This window comes from Haliaeetus leucocephalus, unplaced genomic scaffold (assembly GCF_000737465.1).
Source record: "Haliaeetus leucocephalus isolate CR32 unplaced genomic scaffold, Haliaeetus_leucocephalus-4.0 Scaffold0, whole genome shotgun sequence".
In the NCBI taxonomy this organism is placed as follows: domain Eukaryota; kingdom Metazoa; phylum Chordata; class Aves; order Accipitriformes; family Accipitridae; genus Haliaeetus; species Haliaeetus leucocephalus.
The window spans coordinates 12,031,464-12,054,405 of record NW_010972436.1 but is presented as its reverse complement, the minus strand read 5'-3'; the positions used below and the strand labels follow the sequence as shown (position 1 = coordinate 12,054,405).

General features: G+C 40.1%; 1 protein-coding gene across 7 annotated transcripts in view; it reads left to right on the top strand.

Annotated features, from left to right (window-relative positions):
• Positions 1 to 22,942, top strand: part of ABI1 (abl-interactor 1) — an 84,530-nt gene that overhangs the window by 57,854 nt on the left and 3,734 nt on the right. The window contains exons 4-9 of one of the 7 annotated variants that reach the window (XM_010582590.1): positions 7,452 to 7,552; positions 11,006 to 11,146; positions 13,357 to 13,457; positions 14,666 to 14,746; positions 16,402 to 16,578; positions 19,466 to 19,552. In XM_010582590.1, the coding sequence (XP_010580892.1) occupies positions 7,452 to 7,552; positions 11,006 to 11,146; positions 13,357 to 13,457; positions 14,666 to 14,746; positions 16,402 to 16,578; positions 19,466 to 19,552 (688 nt within the window). The remainder of the gene's footprint in view (positions 1 to 7,451; positions 7,553 to 11,005; positions 11,147 to 13,356; positions 13,458 to 14,665; positions 14,747 to 16,401; positions 16,579 to 19,465; positions 19,553 to 22,942) is intronic. The other 6 variants (XM_010582681.1, XM_010582758.1, XM_010582922.1 and 3 more) reach the window with 6 other exon arrangements.

Genomic DNA, 22,942 nt, shown 5'->3' with positions numbered 1-22,942 from the left:
TGATTTGCTAGTGAGAAGGCTTTCCCTTGCAACACAAATATTATGTGTAGATGACTCCAAGAAACACACAGGCAAGCATTTTTGCCAGTCTGTTAAGTAGTTGCTCAGCTGTCACCCTCTGGGGATAGGGGAATGTAGCTGAAGTCATTCTTGGTAAATAAGAGTAAGTGTCATCATGTGAGAGCCTACTCTCCTGTGTAGAGCTTGGTTTAAAATTATTAGGCAGAGGCTACTTTAACATTTCCTTCCTTCTCTTCCCCTTCTTTTGTGAAAGGGAAAAAAAAAAAAAAGTAGTGTGCCAGCAAATAAATAGGTCAAATACAATTACTCATACAGAAAATCCTCAGTTTAAGAGCGGGGAGAAGGAGGAGGAAGCTTGGAAGCTGCCTTAAAAGCCCTGAAGTTGGCCTTTGAATTTGTTATAATCTTTTTTTCAAATAGGAGGCAGGTGGAATTGCAGCAATTTTTAAAATGGCAGCTAAGTAGGAAATTGAAATAATGCCTTATGGTAAAGGCAGATAAAATGTTGAATACATGCTAAATTGAAATGCCTAATAGCTGTAATTGGATCAAGTTGTTTTATGGCACTAATAGTTCTTCAAAACCAAACTTGAATTGTATATGAAGATTAATCACTTTTCAGATTTGTTTTAAGAAAAAATTTGAAATTTCATCACCATAAACCACTTACATTTCAGTGCATTAAAACTGTAAGAAGCTTTCTACCCCAGGAAGTCAAACAGAAATTAAGCATTCAGAAATCTTTCTCAAGCAAATGGAAGTTGGAAGGACTCCCTTGAAGTAGGGATTGGGTCAAAACTTACCAAATACTAAGCTTAGAGAAGGGAGCCTTGCTCTCACCCTTGTTACGCTTCTCAGCCTGCGCTACTCCCCTGCAGTCCTCATGCTTACATCTGTGTTGGTGCAAAACAAAAATGCAGATGAGGTGCTGATATGAGGGTGTAGGGCTACCTAATCACGCCTGCTTCTCCTTTAGGATACGACCTTCTACATGTTAGCCACTTGAGTATTAACTTTTAAATAATTCACTGTAATAAAACCAAAGTGAGACAGGGATTCTGAACCTGAGCCTCTGCTGCCTTTGTCCCTGTATTAGCCTCTATCAGACACTCATGCTTCAAAGGATGTCCTGTTGCCAATTTCATTAATGTCACATCATCCCTCTGGGGTCATGCCCAAACAGTTAAATATTGCTGTAGGGTAAAGAATGCTCCTCTGGGGGAAAAAGTAACTCTTCCTGTTGCCAACTCTAATGACTCCATTGTGTTGACACTGTGTGCTTTTCATAGGGCACTTGCTACTGGAAATTCAGAAGCGTGCATAGTGTCATCTGCTACAATGTAGGTTTCAAGCCTTTCTGCTTGCAAAGAAAGCTCAAAACTATGAGATCTCTTTATGTTCTAACTTTGAAAATAATTTTTTATGTTAACCTTATTGTAGCAAGATTCAAAGTTACGAACTCAATTCAAAAAGCTGGAAGTATTTAAAGGAGGAATCTAGGTATCTTTGAACAAGACCACTGAGTGCTGCGGGAATGATATTAAATTTGTCTATCATCCACAAGCAGGTTTTTGTATTTTTATAGCAGTTTAATATGTAAAAACATTTTAAGGTCAAATGTGACTTGAAAATTTTTGCCTGCTCAGTTTGAAACAAAAAAAAAAAAAAAAAAAAAAGGAGAAAGAAGCAATATTGAAAAGCTACATCTGGTTACTGTTAACAGAAGGCTATGTAATTACTAGGTTGCAAATAATACTGGGAGAGGTTATAGTTAAAAGATAGAGGTAAAATTTCACTGAAGAGAGACTTACCTACTCGTGTTCAATTTTGAAAGAAAGATTGATTTGGAACCAAAATTTTCTCAAAATAATATGCCTTACAATAGGCTATAAGGAAATAAAGAACAAAAAAAGGCTTCTGACCCATTCTGATAAGGAAATTGAGACACAGGAATGATTTCTTTAAAACTGCACAGAACTAATGGCACAAGAGTGTTACCCTGAGTGTCTGACACCCACGTACAGTCTGCTTTCTGAAAAACATTTTTAATTACATATTCTCCCTAAGTCCATGTCTTGATATCTTGTAAGGAAACCATGTTCTACACTTGGTGCTTTACCGTATCCTTTCCTCAGGCATCCCATACCTTCATGTACAAGTACCCTTCCAGCTGCTTTTCTTGTTCTGACTACGTCATCTTGTGGTACTCCAAAACTGCTCCACTGATGAGACAGGAGGCAATCTTGTGCAAAAATCTATGAGGATGCTTATGGGGCAATTGGATTGCCTAGCTGCAGATACGTAATAGTACTTCAAAAGGTCTTATGGCCAACTGCCTTTCTGTAGGGATGTCTCAGGTAATTCTCCCTTGACTAATAAAGGAAATACCTTTTTTTAAGTAAAAGGGGAGGTTGACTGAAGAGTCATCATGAGCAATCATGGTTTTTTTTTTCTGTTGTGGCTGATGACTGTGATTACTGGTCAAAGGTAAGGCCGGTTATCGCTTTTACAGAGCGTACATCTTAAAGTTCTGAGTTTGCCAGACACTTACTATTAATGCAGATTAGACTGGTGCAGTTTTTAAGCCTTTGTTTCCATTGATCAGCATTTATATTAGATGGTCTTTAACAGTGGCTTTCAGTGATCCTAGGTATGGCAGGATCTAGAGTGAAATTGACTTTTTAAATTCAGGAGTTGGTGAAATGGTGAGCAATATACAGCAGGGGAAGTACAACCAACCTGCATAGAGATTTGAAGTTTCTGCAGTCTGAAATTGGAGAGTTCATAGCTGAAATGTGCAGGAGAAACTTGCTGGATGTCAGTGTGATAAGGATTTTGCTCGTGTGTGCAAGTGGCCTTTTGTATTTCTGTGCTTATGGATACATTTGCTCACATAAATGAGTTGTGTGCGAAGTCCCTAGCCCTAGTTTTCCAAACACAGTTTGTAACTCAAATAATAGCTTTCTGGTTCCCTGAATCATGACTAATGTTCACCCATGACTTGTTACTTGGCATGGAAACTATTAAAAAGTTAGATGGCTGCCGCCTGAGGCCAGCCAGCAGAGTCACTCAAATGTCTGGACAACCTTTGGCTACCAGTAGGTACTTCTGATTTGCCACACACCCTACTCTTTCATGCTGTTCTTGGTCTTGTCCCTTTGGCCTCAGTTACAGAAACCTGGAGTACTGCCTTTGTCAGCAGGTATTTTTGTACTGTTTAGACTACCAGAACTGAGCATGCTGGAATTGCCGAAATACTTGCCTTAAGCAAGTAAGCCTCTTACTTGGTACTTACAGTTAATGCTTGACTGTCCCAAAACATTGCTTGTCCTGTCCAAACCCACAGCTAAAATTCTCAGTCCAGGTGCTCTGAATTCCTGGCATCAGTTGCAGAAACAGCCTCACTTTTGCCTTTGATAAATGCCTTGCATGGCTGTCACAAACACCTGTTTTGCCCATTGCCTTAATTGCATTATTCCTTTCCAGCCCACTGCTGGCTCTCAGTCCTTGGCCAACCTGCTCTCCCACACTGTCAAAACCCTGCGGATGTGCCACTGCCCTAGCTGTGATCTTTTGGAAACGTAGTGAGGTTGACTCCTATTTCTTGAACCTGAGACTGTGGTTTCTTTCTCTTAATTTTGTGACAACCCTTAAAACTTTATCCAGGACTGCCACATGCTTGGCAGGTTTTCCCTGGAAAGGCAAAATTATTCTGCTTGCTTTTTTAAAACATCTCTCTGCTACGATTCTTGCAAGAAACCCCAACCAGTACTGCTGCTTACCATGCTATCTAGTTTCTGGGAACATCCTGATCTGTCTGGTTCTCTGCCTTGGCATCACAAGCATCCCCAGGAAGCCTACACACTGTGTTTTTGTTCTGATGTGTACGTCATCCAGGATGCTGGTATCTGGCTGAAAACTGTCTCCTGTGTGTACAGTAATACAGCTAGCGGGAGAAGGGAGTTGTGCTCCTTACAGCTTCTGCAGGAGTTCTCAGTGCTGCTCTTCATTTGACTAAGCTTTTTTCCTTTTGCACCTCCTGTCTCTTATTTTATAGATCCCTCTCAGAACAGTCTCTTCCCTCTTCAAGCTGTGAACCTTATGCATGCTGCTGCTTCTCTTTCCCGTGCCCTGCATTTCCTTCCTTCCAGACTCTGACCTTCTCAGTATTGATCAGGCAATTGGTGATGGTCATGTTCTGCAAGCTGGCTGGCTGGCCTAGAGGCATTTGTAGAGAGATGCTTGAACCTATGTTAAACATGTATCCGCTTTTCCTTTTGGCTTTCTGCTGTCTTTTTTCCTGTTTTTCTTAAAATCATAATCAGTCTAGACCCTGCTGCCTAAACTGTTCCAGTTCCAAGCAATTTTTTTAGTTGCTTAGAAAGCACTACATTTGGTTCTCAGACCAAGAAATGCAGCAAGGTTGACCTCATAAGCTCAGCCAATAAATACAACAAAATGTCTCCTCCTAATTAATTAGCTTATTAACCATGATTAAATAGCTATATGGTTCATCTCACTTAGATTCATTTGCTTTCCTTCCTTCCTTCTGTCTTTTGGATCAGGAGTTCTATGATTCTATGATTCCTCTCCCATAAGAACCCCTGTTCCTTTTGTGTTTGTTCCTTCTGTGTTTTCCTGCCCATATGACTGTTGTTTATATAGACAGCAACAGAGAGGACATGTACAGAGCTTTTTACTCACAGAAAGCAGTATGACAACAGTTACCAATTCTTCTACACAATAAAGAAGTGTGTGTGTCTGCCTGTATATTGTTTAACTGGTAGCAAAAGAAATGAAGCTCATCTGATGTAGTGGTAGAGGTAGGAATAAAGGTCAAGAGCTGTTGGACTTCAGATATATGTTTAGTATGTTAAACAGTACTTAGCATTAGAAAGGTTTGAAATAAGATTAAGATTCCTGAATCATTGCTAGATGTTGATATTCATATTGTCACTGCAGCGGAGGCAGAATATAACGGTGATTAAGGAGGAGGTGGAAAGACTCACCATAAGTGCTGAGTGACACTGCATAAGGGAAGGAAAGAGAGGAAGCTTTTTGGTTTTATATTTTTAAGGTAGGCAAATTTAGTAGTAGAGGCTGGGTAAGAAACCATGCCACCCTTCCTTTTAAGCCTTTAAAAGGTTTCTGTGGCTGCTGGGGAGGGATGGGACCAAGAGTTTCACTTTTTTGTCTCTCTCAGCAAATTCCTTGTATTATGCCATTGCTCTTGGTAACTGGTGAAGTAAGGGGAAGGGTCACATATTCCTGTGAGAGGGGAAAGCAAATTTCATTGCTAAAAGCCTGTTTTAAAAATATAATACTTGGGAGACTACCCTGGCATCCTGGAAACTATCCGTGAAATAAGTATGTGGGGACAGAAGTGGTTTAAATGCCTTAATTCTGTCACTCTGCTGATGAACCTCTGCCCAGACTGGGAGTGAATAGGTTGACCGTCAAATTTACTTACCACAGCTAAACTTTTTCATTTGAATTTTGGAGCAGGTTTTGTGTTTATGTTCTTGTAATATGAATAACTTAAGGGCAGTGACTTTCAACCTGTTTTAATTTGTAAACCCCAGCTGTTTTTCAGTGGTTTTGCAGAGCCTGTCAGAAATCTCAAGTGCACATTGCTATGTAGCATGTTTTAACTATTTTTTCTGAGTGCATGGATGCCTTTAAACTGGTCTATGTTTCTTGGAGGAGGAGAAGGTGCAAACCACAGTTTGAAAGGCTGTGCATTAGGAGGCTTGCTCTGGAAGTGACAGTTTATTTCCAAACAACCTCAAAAAAACCATTGGGATTATTTTATGTTTCGGGGTTTTTTTTTTGTTGTTTTGTTTGTTTGTTTGCTTTTTGTTGTTTTTTTTAATCGGTGAAACTAATCCTTTTCCCCATTCAAAAACATGAGTCCTCCTCCCTGAATAAAATTAGAGAACTGAATTTATTTAAAACTTTATATGCATTTTCCTTATGAGGCTAAGTTTTCATATTTTTTTTTCCTCTGCAGTCATGAAGGCTGTAAAAATGATATAGTGGAGTCATACATATAATGACTTGATTCTAAGAGCTAAAAATTCAGAATAATAATCACTACAGCACTGCCAACACAGTTTTGAGCAGCCAGTGCTGTGCTGGCTTGAATCAGATTTCAATCAATAAACCAGAGGTGAAAGGTGCTGCTGCTCATCCTGTTTGAGAACTCCCTTTTCTTTATTTACCATTCAATGCAGCAGCTAGGATTTCTTCAAAATACATGAAGGTTAAGTGTCAAAACAACAGGCAAGTCTATTCTGCGCTGTATAGCTGAAACTGGCTTTGTGAATGAATTCTTAAGTGCACGTTTCCATTGAAATAGCGTTGATTTGAGTTTGGACTTGAATGGTCAGAAAAGGGCTTTTCAACCCTTTACTGTCCATGAGGAGCCTGGCAAACAAATCTGGCAAAGCTTAGCTAAACTTAGTTTTTGACACAAGTGTTTTTCCTGTGGTCACTACTCGGACACAGAACTTGCAATGACTGAGCCAATAAAATCTCTGTTAGTGTACTGGGACGTAGCTAATTATCAGTAGACACAAATGATTTTTTTTTAAATGTGATTATCTGTAGTTTAACCTGTCCTATCAGTTGTGATGGATCTGCCATTAATTTCTACCTTTTTCCCCCCTTTTTTGCCAACGTTAAGTGGCTAAAAGCCAAGGTAAGAAGTGTTATTTCTCCTTTGACCCACAGTGCCTCATGTGACTGATAGTAGAGGCTGCAGAGCCATTAAAACTGAAAACTAGCGCGCTCTTATGCTCTACTCTGCTTTCCATAGGATATTTAGATTAAACATGCTATACTTGATTTTTTTTTTCATTTACAGCATTTAGCGTGTGTCAATATATCTGTGATACATTGACATCTGCATTTATATATAGATACTTTAATTTCTCTAACACATGTAGTGCTTTGCTCTGAATTCGGTAGATGCCTTGATTCCCTTCACTTACATTTTTGCAGGAGACTTCCCAGACAACCTGAATGACTCTGCTAGTCAAATAGCAGGGGCAAATTGAGAAATTCTGGGCCTGTGCTGACTGTGTTGTACTGTCAGTGTTAAAGTTTGATTTAAATTATTAACACCCAAATGGAGATGAACACAAATGTGGCTTCCCTTTAAAGAAAAGAGGATATAAGAGATTTGTGCATGAACCTGTCAATTGCCTACCTTTCTGTTGTCTGTTGTTAATTAATAGCAAAAATAACATTAAGCTTGTATTTAGGCTCTTTGTATTTACTGGTGTCTGTCTTGCGTGTAGCTGAAAACTTGCTGTTTGACAGCTGTCTGGGAATTCTCACTTCATATTCTTACACTTAAAAAAAAAAAAAGCTGTCAATAATAGAGCTGTTCTGTTATAAAAATAAAATCATGTTTTCCCTTATTTCAGCATGGAAATAACCAGCCTGCAAGAACTGGCACCTTGTCAAGAACAAATCCGCCTACACAAAAACCACCAAGTCCTCCCATGTCAGGCCGGGGAACTCTAGGGTAAGAATGAAGGCTGCTTGGTCCTGCCTGTGTAATAGAAAGTTTTAATTGTGCTGGTGTTGGTGTTTCTTAAATACGTGGATAGATGGCAACTCTGATTGCCTTTAGCAAAAAACACAATTACCTTTTTTGTATAAACCCTTTCAGCTGCATTGACTCTTATTTTCATGATGACCTTTGGAAAGAATGTTTTTTCATGGGAGGAGGATTTATTATAGATACGGGTAAAGGAGGAGGCTGTTGTTATTCCTGATTTTGGGGGAGAAATCTGTAGTAACACAAAAAAAGTGTTTAACTTCAGTGGGAGAAAGGCTTCATTGTTAAAGGTTTTGTCTACTCATTTCTCAATATTGTAAGAGGTATGAAGTGGCTGTTACGGTCATATTTGTTGCATTGTCTAAGCAAAATTCATGGTATTGTGAACACATTGGCAACATTGGTTCTCGCAGGCTTGTGCATTTTTATTTTTATGCTTAAACGAGGAAGGATTTTGCTATTCCCAAGCCCCACTGTGACCAGAATTCCCTGCTGTAGCATGTATTTTGCTGCTGTGGACCTGTGGGGAGTGAAATCTGCTTATCTTGGTGTGCCAGCAAGTAGTTGTTGCTAGAGACCAAAACACGAGAAGGTCAGATCACATGCCATAGAATTTTGTCTGTCCAACTGTGCAACATCTTCCAAAAGGCGTCCTAAACAAGACCTTCTACCTATTTGTCACTTTCTGTCTTTCCTTTATGCTGTGGGGGACTGAGGCACTGTAATGCTGGCTGGTTGTGTTGGCTTCAGGTATGTTGTCTGGAAGAGGTGGGGAGCTGGAAAAATGAGGACTAATGAGATGGAACAGGATGGGGATCAGGAGCAATGGTCAAGGAAAATCAGAAGTAGCAACTCCTTTTGTCAAGACTTAGTGATTTTTAATCCTGATTTGATGCTTTGCTGCTTCAGGATGGCAGTGTTTGTTGTGTATTCTGCAGAGAAATTACCCTAGGGGTTTCCTCAGCATGTTTTATAAGAATTCCCATTGCTCAAGGGCATGCAATCAGTATTCCAATTGTCTCTCTTATCCCAGCTGAGAAAGAGTTGTTTATCAGCCCTGGGAAGCTGGATAGCGCTTTCATGTCCTATTGGATGTTTGCTAGTGAAACAGCAGTGTTGATGTACTGGTGAGCTGCCTCTCTCTAATGCTCCCCCCTGAACAAGCCAGAGCTGTTTGGTTGCCTTAGCTGATGCCTGATAAGGATTAATCAGCTGAATGTCATTTCCAGATGAGCTTGACAAGAGGCAGCAGTTGGCTGAGGGGGAGGAATAATGTGGGTTCTTAATAGAGATTTCTATCTGCCCTTCTTGTTCAGGAAGTACAGCTCTTGTCTTGAGCAGCCGTGTTCTGCCAAAGCATGAAATATCATAGGCATGACTGTTTCCCTAATACATGCAGAAAAAATTGCTAGAAACCACAAAGATACTGCTCTTCTCCCTTTGATCCAGAAAACAGAGATAAGCGTGTAAAATCAGAATGGGCTTGGTGTGTAACATGGGCCTTTAAGTAGGTGCTGCCTATTGTGCAGCTTGTCCCTCCAAGGCAGGACTATCTAAAGGAACATGGTGGGGAGGGAGTCCTGCACAGAAACGACGTGGGCTGAAAATGGAAAGGGACTGCAGGAAGCAGGGGTCTCTTCACTGGACCAGGGAGAAACTGTGGAAAACCTTGGATGCTCAGGTTGGAAGTACCACAGGAGAACGAGTGAATTGCTGAAGCTGGATGGAGGGATGAGTTGCAGTTGTGCCTTGAGGGTCCTGGGGCAGAGCAAGGCCTTGTACTCCCTGCAGTTCTTCCTGGTGGCAACGGGCATCAACATCACACCAAAGCACTGGGCAACAGTGAGGTGGGCAGCGCTGGACAGTGTCAGGAGAGAATGTTTTCCTCCTCTGCATAAGGCTGATGGAAAAGCAAAGGGAAGGATTGGACTTGAGTGGTCAAAAGAAATTGTTTTTGACTTCTCTGGTGCTTAGCAGTTTGAGTTTTTCAGTGAGGCTGAGAACAAAGGAGAAACTGAAGCATGGCTGAACCTGAGGATGTAGTGGGGGTTTGCTTTTTACAGTATTTTTAAATTGTACAGGTGAAATAAGTAGTGCTACGGAGCCGAGTAGTAGTTCCTGTTGCCAGTGCATTCCAAGGTGGAATACTTTAAAACACTAGTTTTCAAGGTTATTTCTGCTGGAGGCACATTTAAAATCTTCCCTGTTTATCACTTTATTTGGTGGTATTTAGAGCTCTATCTCTTACAACTGGAGTACAAAGCTTCTTTATTTTTCCCACGACTGATCTCTTTTGGCAGACCTATAGGTGGTGGCAGTCTGCGTATTAAAATCATCTGGAGTTCTTTATATAGACAAACTAATTTACAAACACCATAGTGCATGCAAACAATTACGGTATTTCCACTTTTCTCTTTGAGAGGTTTTAATAATAAAATGTTATAGTTAAAATTTAGTACTGTTGCATTCCATATTGTAAAAAGGAATTAAGTAAGTTTCTTAAAATACCAGGAAGCCATATAACTTACCAACTCGGTTATAACCAGTAATTGAACAAATGATTAAACTACTGGCATTTAGTATTTTTGGTTTTGCTTAGCTGGTGCATTGCCAAATTCCATGTCTTGCAAGGGATCTCTTAGTTACTGGTGAGAACTGAAGAGCTCTGCAATTCGTACAATAAATGCACTGTTCTTAAGGCAGTAATGGGTCTGGTAAATAGATCTCAAAAGATCTGTGTTATATTTCTGACTTTGATGCAGTCTGCTAGGTGACCTTGGAAGTCTCTGGGCTTCATTTTCTTGGGCTGCAAAATGGAGACAATGAAGCTTATCTGTGAGGCACTTCAAGATCTGCTTAAGTGATATGAGATTGCTTGATTACTGTGTGAAACAACTACTAGGAAGAGCATTGGTGATTGCAAATGTAACTTGTTCTGTGACTCCTTCAGCCTTACTCCTGTCTTAATGAGTTGAATACATTTAGCCAAGAATACTTTTGGAAGGCATTTGGAGGGGAGGGGAAGGGGGAAAGAGGAAATTGTTACAGTGGAAGAGTTTGTCAGGTGCTGTATACTGAAAGGTAACCCCAGAATATTATGCAGATGTAACTATTGTATGTTATGTAGTTCAAAGAATATATTTTGGATGGTAAATTTAGTTTAGGCTTTTTTAACCAGTTTATGTGCTGTAGGCCAACTTGTATGGCTCTATCTACGTAAGAGCACTTTAGAGACTTGAATGCAACCTGTCTACACCGCCTGGTGGAGTTAGTTTAATATACTGTGCTGTGGGTCACTGTGCAGCGATCTCTCATGAAAGCTTAAGAAAACAAATGGCTTCATTACTTCATTCATTTATCCTTTTGGTCTTCTGATCTTTTATCTTTCTGTCTTCAAATCTTTTATTCCTTGACCAGACGAAATACTCCTTACAAAACCCTGGAGCCAGTCAAACCACCAACAGTCCCTAATGATTACATGACCAGTCCTGCCAGATTGGGCAGTCAGCACAGTCCGGGAAGGACAGCTTCCTTGAACCAGAGACCAAGAACACACAGGTAGAGCATTTTCTCGCTGTAACTCTTTCCTGCCTGGGATGCTTACTAAAGTCACAGAAAAGCTTTGAAGCTTTGTGCCTGTTGGCTTTTTGTTGAACGCAAGAGGTAAGTTATTCCACCACTCTGCATTAACAGAACTTCACTGTATTGTTCACTTCTCTAGCACACAGAAGTGTCTTCATACTCTATAGAAGCCTCATTGTATCTAGCAACTTACTTCCATAACCACAGGCCTTGTTTTGTATAATCAATTTATTTTGTTCTATGGTATTTGTTTCACAAGAATAAGGAAAACTTCAAACTTTATGCAATTGCAAGGTAGTGTAGTGATGGGTCGTAATGGGTTTAAAGCTGTGTTACTAACCTTAGCCTAAAATACACTTAGGCTTTTTTGTTGTTGTTTTCAAGGCCATTAATTGCAAAGAGAAATTTCTGTTGATTAGAAACACTGTGATGAAGGTAGTCTGAAAGAGCTGATTGCTTTCTTTTGGCTAAAACTTAATGCTCGTAATCAGTGCTAGCATGATAGAAATAGAAAATAAAACCTATTCAAAGACAGGTATTGGCATCAGCCAGTTGTTTCCACATACTTAAGGGCTTTGATGAAAGAGTAGTGTGTGTTTTGGGTGAGAAGGGTGTGCCAAGTGTGCCTTGGTTTTTTTTTTTTTATGCAATTTTTTTCTCAAATTGCAAGGCTAGATCTTTCTCCGAGCCTCTTGAGCGAGTTCATTTTTTTCAGTTTGATTTTTGTCATCGGCTTCAAACTCAGGGAAAAAACAGACGAACGAATTCAATGTAGTTAGAAATGAGAGGTTAGCTTCTTTTTTAGAAATCTTCTTTTTTTAATTGTGGGGGTTTTTTTAACTCCCAGTAGGCAAGTAAACAGGGTAGGTCACTAACAGGGGTTGAGAGAGTATTTTTGACACAGTTGATCATGAAATATTGTCAGAATGAAATAACTTGTAAATCTGGCTGCAACAAAGATCACGTTAATCTGTTTAGCTGGCTACTGTGAATGGTCCCTACTCTTGTCTCGCAAGATCTTCTTTTATGTAGACTGCAGTTAGAAATTCAGCTGCAACCATTAGTGACAAGATCAAGGTCTTCAGCAGACAGAACACTAATTTTGAAGGAATTATGTTGGCTTCCATTCCAGATCACTGATTTTCTTTTTTGTATTTTCTTAAGATATAGTTGAATGATTTGCACTTGACTTGTGACAGCACTGATTTGTAGCTACCCAGGAATGGTAAATGAACTATTACAGCACTGAGTATGCCTTAATTAACATGGATGGGTTAAAGTGGTGTTTTGGCTTCAAAACATCTTGACTACTTAGTTCCCTTTATATTATCCATTTAATCCATGTAAATTCAAGCCTTGGCCTAAGAAGTGCTCTTGGATAAGAGTAAGGACAGATTCTGCCTGAATCTTGATTCTTTTTCAGCTTCCTCAATGAAAAGAACTGTTATGGCCTTCAAAGGCATGTGTAGAAATGTTATCCAGTAGTTCACTAGAAGTATGTTCTGCAAAAATCTGTATTGCTGGCCTCTAATTTGTGTATCATATAATGGTACTTAGACAAATTGTGACCTGGCTGTACTGTTACCTTTCAGACTGTCGTAGAAACAAACTTCTCATACACAAAAAGTGTGTGCATGAGCTGGGGGGAGTGTTAGATATACAGAAAGTTATCCACATCATACCCCACCCCACGCCTCATGCCAATTGGTTTATTGTGGCTGTTCTCAGTTAAAAAGTTCTCAATATAAACTTCTGCTCTAAGCAGAGGAAATGTTCCCTCAGCTGACAGCATAAATAATCTTAAATAATTATTTGTAGCTTAGGCATGAACTCTTCCAGCCCCAGCTTATTCCTTTCAATTATTACAAGACCCCTGAACTGTTCCTGCAGTTCTTACTCCATTGCCTGGAACTGGTATTGTTGCTTACCTTTTTATTTTTTAAAGCATTTAAGTAGACATTATGCATAGTGATGTTTATCAGCTTAGCTAATTCCGTTTAGTAGGAGTGTAATGCATCCAGACTTGATTAGCTGTATGCAATTGTAGGTAGCGACAGAGGCATTTTATAGGGGATTTTTCAACAGTCTATAATCGCGTTAGGCTAGCAGAGCTCGCATAGGAAGTGTGACTGCTGATAGGCCTTTGTAGGAAATGCTGTGCTAATACTTGTGTTTTTCTTTTATAGTGGTAGTAGTGGAGGAAGTGGCAGTCGAGAGAATAGTGGAAGCAGCAGTATTGGCATTCCCATTGCCGTGCCTACACCTTCACCGCCAACCATTGGACCAGGTATGTGGGACTCTTCCCATGTTAATGTAAGGCTGTAATGTCAGTTGCTTGCGTTTGCAGAGGGATTTTGACTGAAAACAATGGGGTAGAAACTGTCCTGAAGCACAGTCCTAGTCAGGAAATCTCTTATGAGTGCTGAGGGACATCTAAAGTTTTAATTCTTTACCAAAAGTACTTGCAGAACAATCAATTCCAGAATAGCGGATGGCTAAAACACCTTTGTCAGTTCATGTTTTTACAAGATAATCAAGGTGGAGAGGGGATAGAGGGAGAGAGGTGTATCCTTTTAAAGCTTAAGTGTATTTTTAAATGCCTATCTACAATTCGGCATTTCTGGATGCCCTGAGAAGCAGCAGCAACTATGTACATGTTTAATGGGAAATGTTGTCTTCTGAAATAGCCTGCTAACTTTACCATCTGCCAATGATGGTATGTACATGTTCTTTTTTTTAATTAAATAAGTCTTTACTTCAAATAAAATGCAGATGACCTACGAAAACACTTGTAATAGTAGAATTTGGGCTTATCCACCAGGGTTGTTTATGCTACGATTACAGTCTGAAGTTGCTAAACTATGATGGAGATCATTGAGAGAGGCAGGAGAACTAGTGTGTATAAGATAACACAGCAATAAAAGAGAACCATGCAGGACCTCTCGGCATTGAAAGCATACTTCCTTGTCTTTAAGAATGATGAATGGTGAGAATGCGTAGGATCGTTCTTTATAAACTGGCAGGATTATTGTCTTGGTAATAACCAACTCAGTCACTTGTTTTTTGTATTTCTGTGTATTTTGTAAGCACATAAAATTAATTTGCACAAGAAAACAGTGGAGTTTTTCTGTAATGTAATTTTGCTATTGCACCTCTTAAATCTCTGTTCCTCGGGTGACAGATCTTCACTTTCTTACACACATGCAGACTTTCCTTTCCCAGGTGTTTCTGATCCTGCAGTGGTACAAATAGGCATGAAATCTTCCTATCATCTGGCATCACATAAAAATCAATGGGAGTAAAGATCTGCAGGTACAGAACCCTGTGTAGGATTAGGGCCTGAGTTTGTATCAGTTGACCGAAGCTGAATTTCTGTATTTATTTGGGAAGCCTATCAAGTGCCCGTGCTTTCTTATTTGTTTTTTTTGTTTGGGGGGGTTTTTTTAATTATTTTTAAATATATGGCCTAATTGGGAATATAAACTATTTTATTAGCACACATTTCTGTTCCTCCTCCTCCTGGAGCCCCGCCAGCACCACCACTGCCACCACCTCTACCGATGGGCAGTCTGATAGGTGAGACTTGTGTCAATGCTGAAGTGATTGCAGTCATGCTGCATAATCAATAATCATCTCTTTCTAATGGACTTAGTGAGGGTGTTTTTTCCTTCTGTAGTGGGGTCTACATGATTTTAGTATAAAAATCAGTTTGGGGATTTTTTTGTTTGTTTGTTTTTAAACAAATCTAATCTCCACTAATTTCCTGTGGTTAAAGCCTCTGAAGGTAAATGCACAAGGTATGGCGAAAAGGCTGCCAGTTGCTTGAAAACTCTGTTCCCATTAAAGCTAAGATCCAGTTAGTCTGATCTGTAAGAACTCAAAATCAACTTGAATATTGGTATTCTGCTGTGTCACTCCTGCAGCTGAAACTAAGCCACAACAGTTGCACTCTGGCTTAAAAATGGTAGCTGATGTGTAGGGTGTGGTGTATGTATTTTATCCTGTGGGCGTAAGGTGACTGAAAAGCAGAAGTGTCTGTCACAGTGGCTTGGGCTTGATTCTGTAATGCTGCAGGTGGGTGGCAAACTGGAAGACTTGAGGATACGAACTAACAGTTCTTGGAAAATTTTTCAAGCATTACATATAGCTGTTAGGATGGGATCTAAAAGTAGTACTTTTCAAAACAGGCAGGAAAAAATACCTGGCCCTTTTGTGTCACAGGCTGATGACAAAATTAATTGATTGTGTTATGAAGCTAGCTTTGGAGGCTTTGACCCACATAACCCTTTGCACTTTCACTTACTGAAGTGTTAAGCGAAAGTGGCTTTGGATAGCATTACAGGACTGCAAACTTCTGATCACACACTGTTTGTGTATATATGTGTGCGTGTGCATTTTTGTATATATTTATATATATTTATATAAGATATATACATAGGTATATAAAAGCACGAAACATCTTATTGCAAAACAATTTTTGCATTTAAAAATTGTATTGATCCATGTGACCTCAACGTGTGAGATTCACTAATTTGCAAAGTGTCATTCTTTTCTCTGTCAGAGGTTAATCCAAAAGAGAACTTAAATTGTTTTATTAACCTTGAAGTTTGTGCAGCAAGCATGTGGAAGGTAAAAATGGGCGTTCATCCTGAAGAATGAGTGACATGTCTTTCTGTCAGCTGGCATTGGTGATTCTGATTTGTTAGTGCAAATTCCATCAATATAAAAGCACAACTAGCAAATATGATTGATAAATGTGCCAAGTGTCTGAAGCTCATGACATTTGTTTTACTGTTTTGTTAGAGTGTCTTTTTATATTAGATTGGAGACAAGTTCTGGTTCACAATGGAAAACATTTGCTTTGAGCAGAATGTGGATTTTTTTCTGTGTGCTTTTTAATAAAGGGTATTGCATGTAGAATAATTGAGATATGCTTAGGAGTTGGAAGCTGATTCAATTTTCCAGTCCAATCCAGTCTCTCAAAGTAGTTCTCAGCATTTCTCAAATGCCCTTTATATGAGTGTTGGTTTATGTCCTGTGTGTTTTTTCTCATTATTGTTTATAACAGGGATATTTGTTTTCTGTTAATCTCCTGTTACTGGCCTTAAATTATTGGAAACCTGTAATCAAGTATTTCCCATGTTCTGGGCTTTTTTCTATTTTCTGCATTCTATCCCAAGTAATGCTCTGCTTAAGTCTTCTCCTTGGTTCCTCTGGCTAATGCTTTTCAGCTGCTCCGGGTTCAGCTCCTGGTTCCCAGTATGGCACAATGACCAGGCAAATCTCGCGACACAACTCTACCACTTCTTCAGCATCTTCTGGTGGATACAGACGGAATCCTTCTGTGACTGCCCCATTTTCTGCTCAACCTCATGTTAATGGCGGGCCTCTTTATTCTCAAAATTCAAGTAAGCTTCTAAGCTCTGAAATCACAAACTGTTTTGAGCAAAATGATTGTAAAAGCATGCATGGCATTTTAATTCATTTATGAAGAGCATCAATCAGATTACTGCTTTCTTTCCGAAAATAGAAGGAAAAACAAACAAGAAAAAGCATATTGAAGTTCTACAGTGATTGCACTATATGCAATTATACTGTTTTCCCCTCTGACTTGTTTGCTGTTACTCATGACAAGAAATTATTATGATTGCCTATCTAATTATAGGCACATTATACTTAGCATTTCAGGTGTGCTTGGAAAACATAAACTAAAACTGGATTTTTTTTTTTGCAGGAGACCTAATATGGTTTTAGTACAGTCCGTCCACTACTGGGCTAGTGGCGAGAGAGTACTGTCTGAGCACAGTGCTCATGTAACAAACTTTTCCCATTACACAGTTCTTCCCTGTCTCTGTCTCTTTCCTAAATACTTTCCTGATTCCAAGTTTCTCCTTTTTTTCTTAGTTTTAAGCTTGACTGTTAAAGAAGAGCTCGGTCTCCCTCTTTTTAGCAGACTCCTCCTCTGTGCTTCCACACTAGTAGTAGTATAGATCCAGATGAATGAGGGAAGGGATGGATGCCATGGACAAGTGAGCAGGTTTTAGTCAGCAAGTATCCTGCCTACCTACCCAACAGGGCAAATGAGATTCACTGCAGAAAGATCTGCAAAATAAGGATCTACCTGAGTGTTGGTAGAAAGCTGTTTCTATCAGGAAACTTCTTCCTTGCCATTTCCATAAATTTTGACCAGATACACATAGAGGAGTGATAGCCCTGTAATGGTTTCTGGTGGTGTTCTTCAGCGTGCCAACTGTTTTTAAACTTCAGAGTTTCTTTTAAAAAGAAATGTTGATGTTTGGGCTGAAGATCACTTTAACCAGCGTTTGCTGTTGCATACTTACTCTTAAGGAAAGAATGCATATAAAATGTTTGAGATGCTGAGGTAAAGAGTTTTCTCAGTGGTTTAGAAGCACTACATTTATCAGAAAGCATTTTTATATACAGATGCAGCACCTATCTTTTTTTTTCCAATCCTGATTTTCCTCCCACTTTCTCTCGCCCATACTGGCCTTTCATTTTCCTCCACACTCTTGTTCCCCCAAATTAATTCACCATAACAACAGAAACTCCTTCCTCTTTGAACAGTTGTGTTCTGTTGAATAAATAGAGCTTTACTTCTGGAAATAGTTCAATTGTCTGAAATGCCGTGTACACCACTGTTTCTGAACGTTTACATTTGTCCAAAGCAATTTTTTGCTCAAATGCAGGTGCTGTTCCTTTATCTAGCCTCTCTGGTGTTTTCAAAATACTGATTGTCAACATTTTTTAAACAGTATTTTGATGGGTGTGTTTTTCTACTTTAAACGGTTTCCCTCTGCTTCTGTAACTGGTGATTTTTTTTTATTTATTTATTTTTTTATTATTTCTTAATGCTGCTGTCTTGACATTAAATCCAGGTCCCATGTTTCCTTAAGGTTTTACTTTTCATGCTAACAAATACTCTGTTTTTTCTTAGATGTTTACTTCAATTTTGTGAGAAACCTGTTTGTTCTCCCTCTTTTATCAATCATTTCTCCCATACAGTTTATTTGATTATTGGTTTTGTAATGAACTAAATGCTCCATTGTTATTCATCAAACATTAATCTTTGTTATGGCTTTATTTAAAACTGTTGCTTACTTGGAAGTACAGAACCTCTTTCAAATTTGGTTCCAACTGGATTACCCTGCTGAATTCCCACCTTCACACGAATTTTTCTGCTTCAGTGCAAGAGAAATTCCACTGAGAAGGGGCATGGTATAAACAAATGAGCTGATGTTTTGTTGGGTTTTTTCTTTTTCCTTTTTTTTCTTTTCCCCCTGTTCATGGGGAGGCATCCTGCCAGAGCTGACACTTTGAATGGCATGCCTTACTGCTACCATGCCTCTTTCCTACCCGTAGAGGGAAGAGCTGAACACCTCGGCTGTCAGCCCAGCATCTCTGAGTGCTGGTGCTGTGTCTCCTACCTCATTACTCACCCAATAGGTATATACTTGAGAAGACCAGCTTGCCAGGGCTTCCTGGGGAGCTCTGTGTGCTAGTGTAGCCAGCTGTAGCTCTTCAAGCCTTTGCCAGCCTCCTAGGTTGCTGAGTACCTTTTAACCACAGAAGACTTAATAATTTAAAATAAAGCTCCATTCTGCTCTAAACCCATCTGGTTTTCCTACCAACAAGCAACAAGGTCCCTTCTTCTATGTAAAACAAAAACATAGTAAGACAGGCCACTGCTTCGTGCCCTAGCAGAGCAACCTTACGGGAGGTGCTCTCTGTATGAATATTAAGTATTGATGTGCAACGTTGTTTCCCTTGTAAAGTAGTTGTCTTTGCTCTGTGTCAGTGCTGCTTTGCTGCACTTGATGTAGTGCTCTACTCTTATTTTAGAGGAGTCCTCCAGAATGCTCTGAAGCATCACCTCTACTTCTAGTAGCATACTTTTAAAAGATAACTGCTAAATTTGAGTAATCCTTATTTGGCAGCAAGATGAAAAGTTCAGTTTTGTGTGAACCCCAAGTGAAGCGGAGCAGGTCCCTTCACATGTGCACCCTGTGAGCTTCCAGACACACGGCCTGCCCTTGGCTTTTTATTCAGCTAAACACAGGGGCATGCTTTGCTTTTTGATCCTCAATTGGCTAACCATGAATTCAGCCTTGTTGGAAACACAAGCTTGAAGAAGGTTCTTCTGTGTGTGTGTTCTTGTTGTTTTTTACATACTTTGTTTTGTGGTCCTCGTTACTGACGGCTGCTTTTGTTTGTTTCCTTTTTTTTTTTCCTTTGTCTGTTTGACTTTCCCCGATATGGTGTGTGTGTTGCTACCAGTTTCTATTGCTCCACCCCCTCCCCCTATGCCTCAGTTGACTCCACAGATACCTCTCACAGGCTTCGTGGCCAGGGTGCAGGAAAACAGTAAGTTTGGACAAGCTGAGCTGTTAAAGGGTAGAGCCTATTTTCTTCTAGCATGCATGGCTGGCAAGTCAGACTCTATTTTGTTTCCTTTTCCAGAAGCTAATACCATCTTGCATTCTAGTGTCAATATGCTATTGGAGCTGAAGGGCACACTCTTCAATATTTTATAACATGTGCATGATTATTACTGACCCATTTAAGTTCTGAACTGCAAATTTATTATAGAAATACAGTGTGAAATATGTGGCATATGCTTGGTGTGATTATAGAAATGTATCTTAATTAAAAACATTAATGTCATGTTGAATCATCCTGCCTGAGGTTTCTTAACTAGGGATAATTGATTAGTTTTTATTAGAAAGGCTTGTGTAGACTGTCAAAATATGTACTGTGTAACCATTGATTCTAATACTGTGGTAGTCTTCAGAAAGCTGTACGGTCAATTGAAAATGTGCAGTCTTATGATCTAATGCCATTACAAAGGAGCTCGTAAGGTATTTCTCCTCTCAGCAGCCTTTAATTCTCCGTTTCTTTGTGCTCTCTAGCCAGATTTCCCTACTGACCTTCTTGCAGCACAGCTATGCTTGTTAGGTTTGCAAGAGATATGCTCCCTGGCTATGATCTGGGCTGCAAGGTGTTTTATACTGGTAACTCTGCTTTTACCATTACTACTTGATTCATTTCAGGTGAGTGTTACTGTCCCAAATGCTAGCGCAGGTGTGAAGTCACATTGCTGATCTGGGGACATCTTTGCTGTAGGAGTATGTTGCAGTTCTGTAAACAACAGAATGAATGCGATGTTGATAGGGCAGCTAAGTATAAAATGTTTTTGAAGTGTTTGGGAGCCATAGCAAAGTTTGCTAGGATCTCAGGGCCTACTACTACATAGTAGCTATATAGCTTCAGCATACATTTAGGGGCCCCCAGGTCAGACTGGTGCTGCTGTTCAGGTTTCCATTAGAGCTTTTAAGTGGTGATGTTCTGAGCATTCTGCTAGAGATGAGAGGAGGCATCTCTCTGGTTCTCATTTGTAAAGAAGGTATTTTGGTGTTGTGCTAGGTAAATAGTAAGGACCACATTGATGTAGAATAGTACGCAACAAAATTCTGTTGATGAAACTTTCCAAAATTCAAAGTGTAGAGGTAAACCTACTGAAGAAGGTTACAGAATGTCTTCACTTGCAGATAAACTTGGGAAAATTGACACCTGCTTCTGAATTGTTCCAAGTATTGTCCTCCTGGAGATAACACAGCCCTTGGGAGAGCGGAGGTGAAAGGGACAGACTTATTCATGTGTGCAACAACAAAATGCAAGCTGACTTGTGAATGAGATTGCAGCAGAAATAGCTGAAGTTTGAAATCTGGTCTTAGGAATTGTGCTTTTTATTTTCTTTCTTTTAACAGTCCCTTGGGTTTGAAAGTTATATAACGAGTATGGCTTTGAGCTGCTGCCGCCTCATTTTGGAGGCAGGGGAGCGTGTGGCAGTCTGCGCATACGCTCAGCAAAACTGGCTGTAGAGGCTGTTAAGTTTTAGCATTGTGTGCTAGACTTTCATCTGCCTCGTTTTCTGCAAGAAGTCTACGGAGGAGTGGAGTTAGGGAGACGTGTGGGTAGGCTTGTCTTTTCCTTATCGTAAAGATCTGTGGGTTTGGGAAGCAATATCCTCTGCTCTGTGGACTTCTTTCAGACAACAAGGAGAGAGAGGCCTTAGAAACTATGCAGCGCCTATTCTTTTTTTCCTGCGCCCTGTGCCCAAACTGTGGGTATCTCCTTCAGAGAGGTTCTCCAGTGTATCCGGTGCCCAGGGACAACTGATTGGATGTAAATTGCTGTACTGTCACACTCAGTCCTTTCAAAAGGAGTCTGTTGGTCCCCATTTAGGGAACAGGGATGTGAATACATACAAGAGAAGATGTCTCAATTTGGAGCTGTATAAATACTGGTCCTTTTACCCTTTCTCATTTAGTGTGGTTTTCTGTATGCTTCTTTTTTTTTTTCTTCCTCTAGGATAAGTAATGCTATTCTAGAGTCTTTTAAGTTCAAGAACCAGGAAAAGTCTAGGTTAAAATCCAAGAGGAGTTGGGGGGATACTTCCATGGGGTGGCACTTGTCTAATTTTCTGTTCCATTCTCTCCCCTTGTTTAAATGTGAAGTTGAATTGTTTTAAATGTTTCCCATAAAGCATGCGGTTTCTGCGCTGCATCTCAGTTAGGGTATGTGTTGGCACTTTCACACTTGCATTTCCTGCCCTCTTTTCTTCTTTACAAATAAACAACTTCACGGTTGAATAAATACAACTTTTTGCATTTCTTAAGGTAAGGATTTCTTAAGATCTCAAAGGATTGTTGTTTCAATACTGTGGTTTTTTTTCCTGGCTGCAGAGAGAAATTAAGGGGAGAAATACATTTTGTGAAAGATGTGCCGAAACTACTGCACAAAACCAATTCATTCATAAACGGTGTTGTCATGTGTCTGTGGTGGATTCATGAAGCCTGCCTGTGAGTGCTATTTGGTAACATGGGCGAGACGTAGCGTTCCGTCAGCCAAAGGCTTTGTTAGTCTGTCTCCAAGTGACATAAATGGGCTTCTGTATGGGAGAGGAATCGCTAATACAGTGGCAGCCAGTCTTACTGATGGAGAGAGCTGTTGGGTATACAGCTCAGCTGGTCAAGTTGAAGAGGAGCTGGGCTTGCAGGTAAAGAATAGCATTAGCTCTTCAAGGCATAGAGAGCAGGCCAGGTGCCAGGGCTGAGGCAGCCTCTGCCCCAGCAGCTCCTGCTGGCTTCTGCTCCCTTGCAGCAGGAGATTTGGCTTCCCCTATACCAGCACAGGCAGTCTGACCCAGCTAGGACATGGGAGTTATGGTCAAGCCCCTTATCAGGGGCATGTGGCTGAAAAGCAAGGTCTAGTCACCACTGGAGTAGTGGCCAGGGGCAAGTAAAAAGCATTAAAGCAAACAGAAACCCTACTTCAGATCTCCAGTGCCATTGTAACTAGCAGTAGCTAAAGCTTCACTCAGTGTTGTTCTGTCCTTGCTGTGCAGCTTGGCTTTCTTCTCAAAATGAATGTAGTGTGCTGGAGCTACATGTTCTGGAACACATGCCCAGCCTGATGCCTCCTTCCAGTCAAACCCTTTCTAGAGCAGTGGTTTTCAGCCTGTTTTCAATATGCAGACTCCCAAATTTTTTGTAATTAAATCTGTATTGCTATATAATAAAGTTGAGTTTAGCAACAGTAGCTTCCTTTCAGTAACTTCTGGCTTCATAGTGCTTACACCTAGGTCTGTGTGTAGTGGACCACAGTTCCCAGGGAATAGGATAAGTGACTTGATGTCTCGCATCTGAGTGTGCTTGCGCTCCCCCTTCTCTCTCTCCCCCCCCCTCTCTCTCC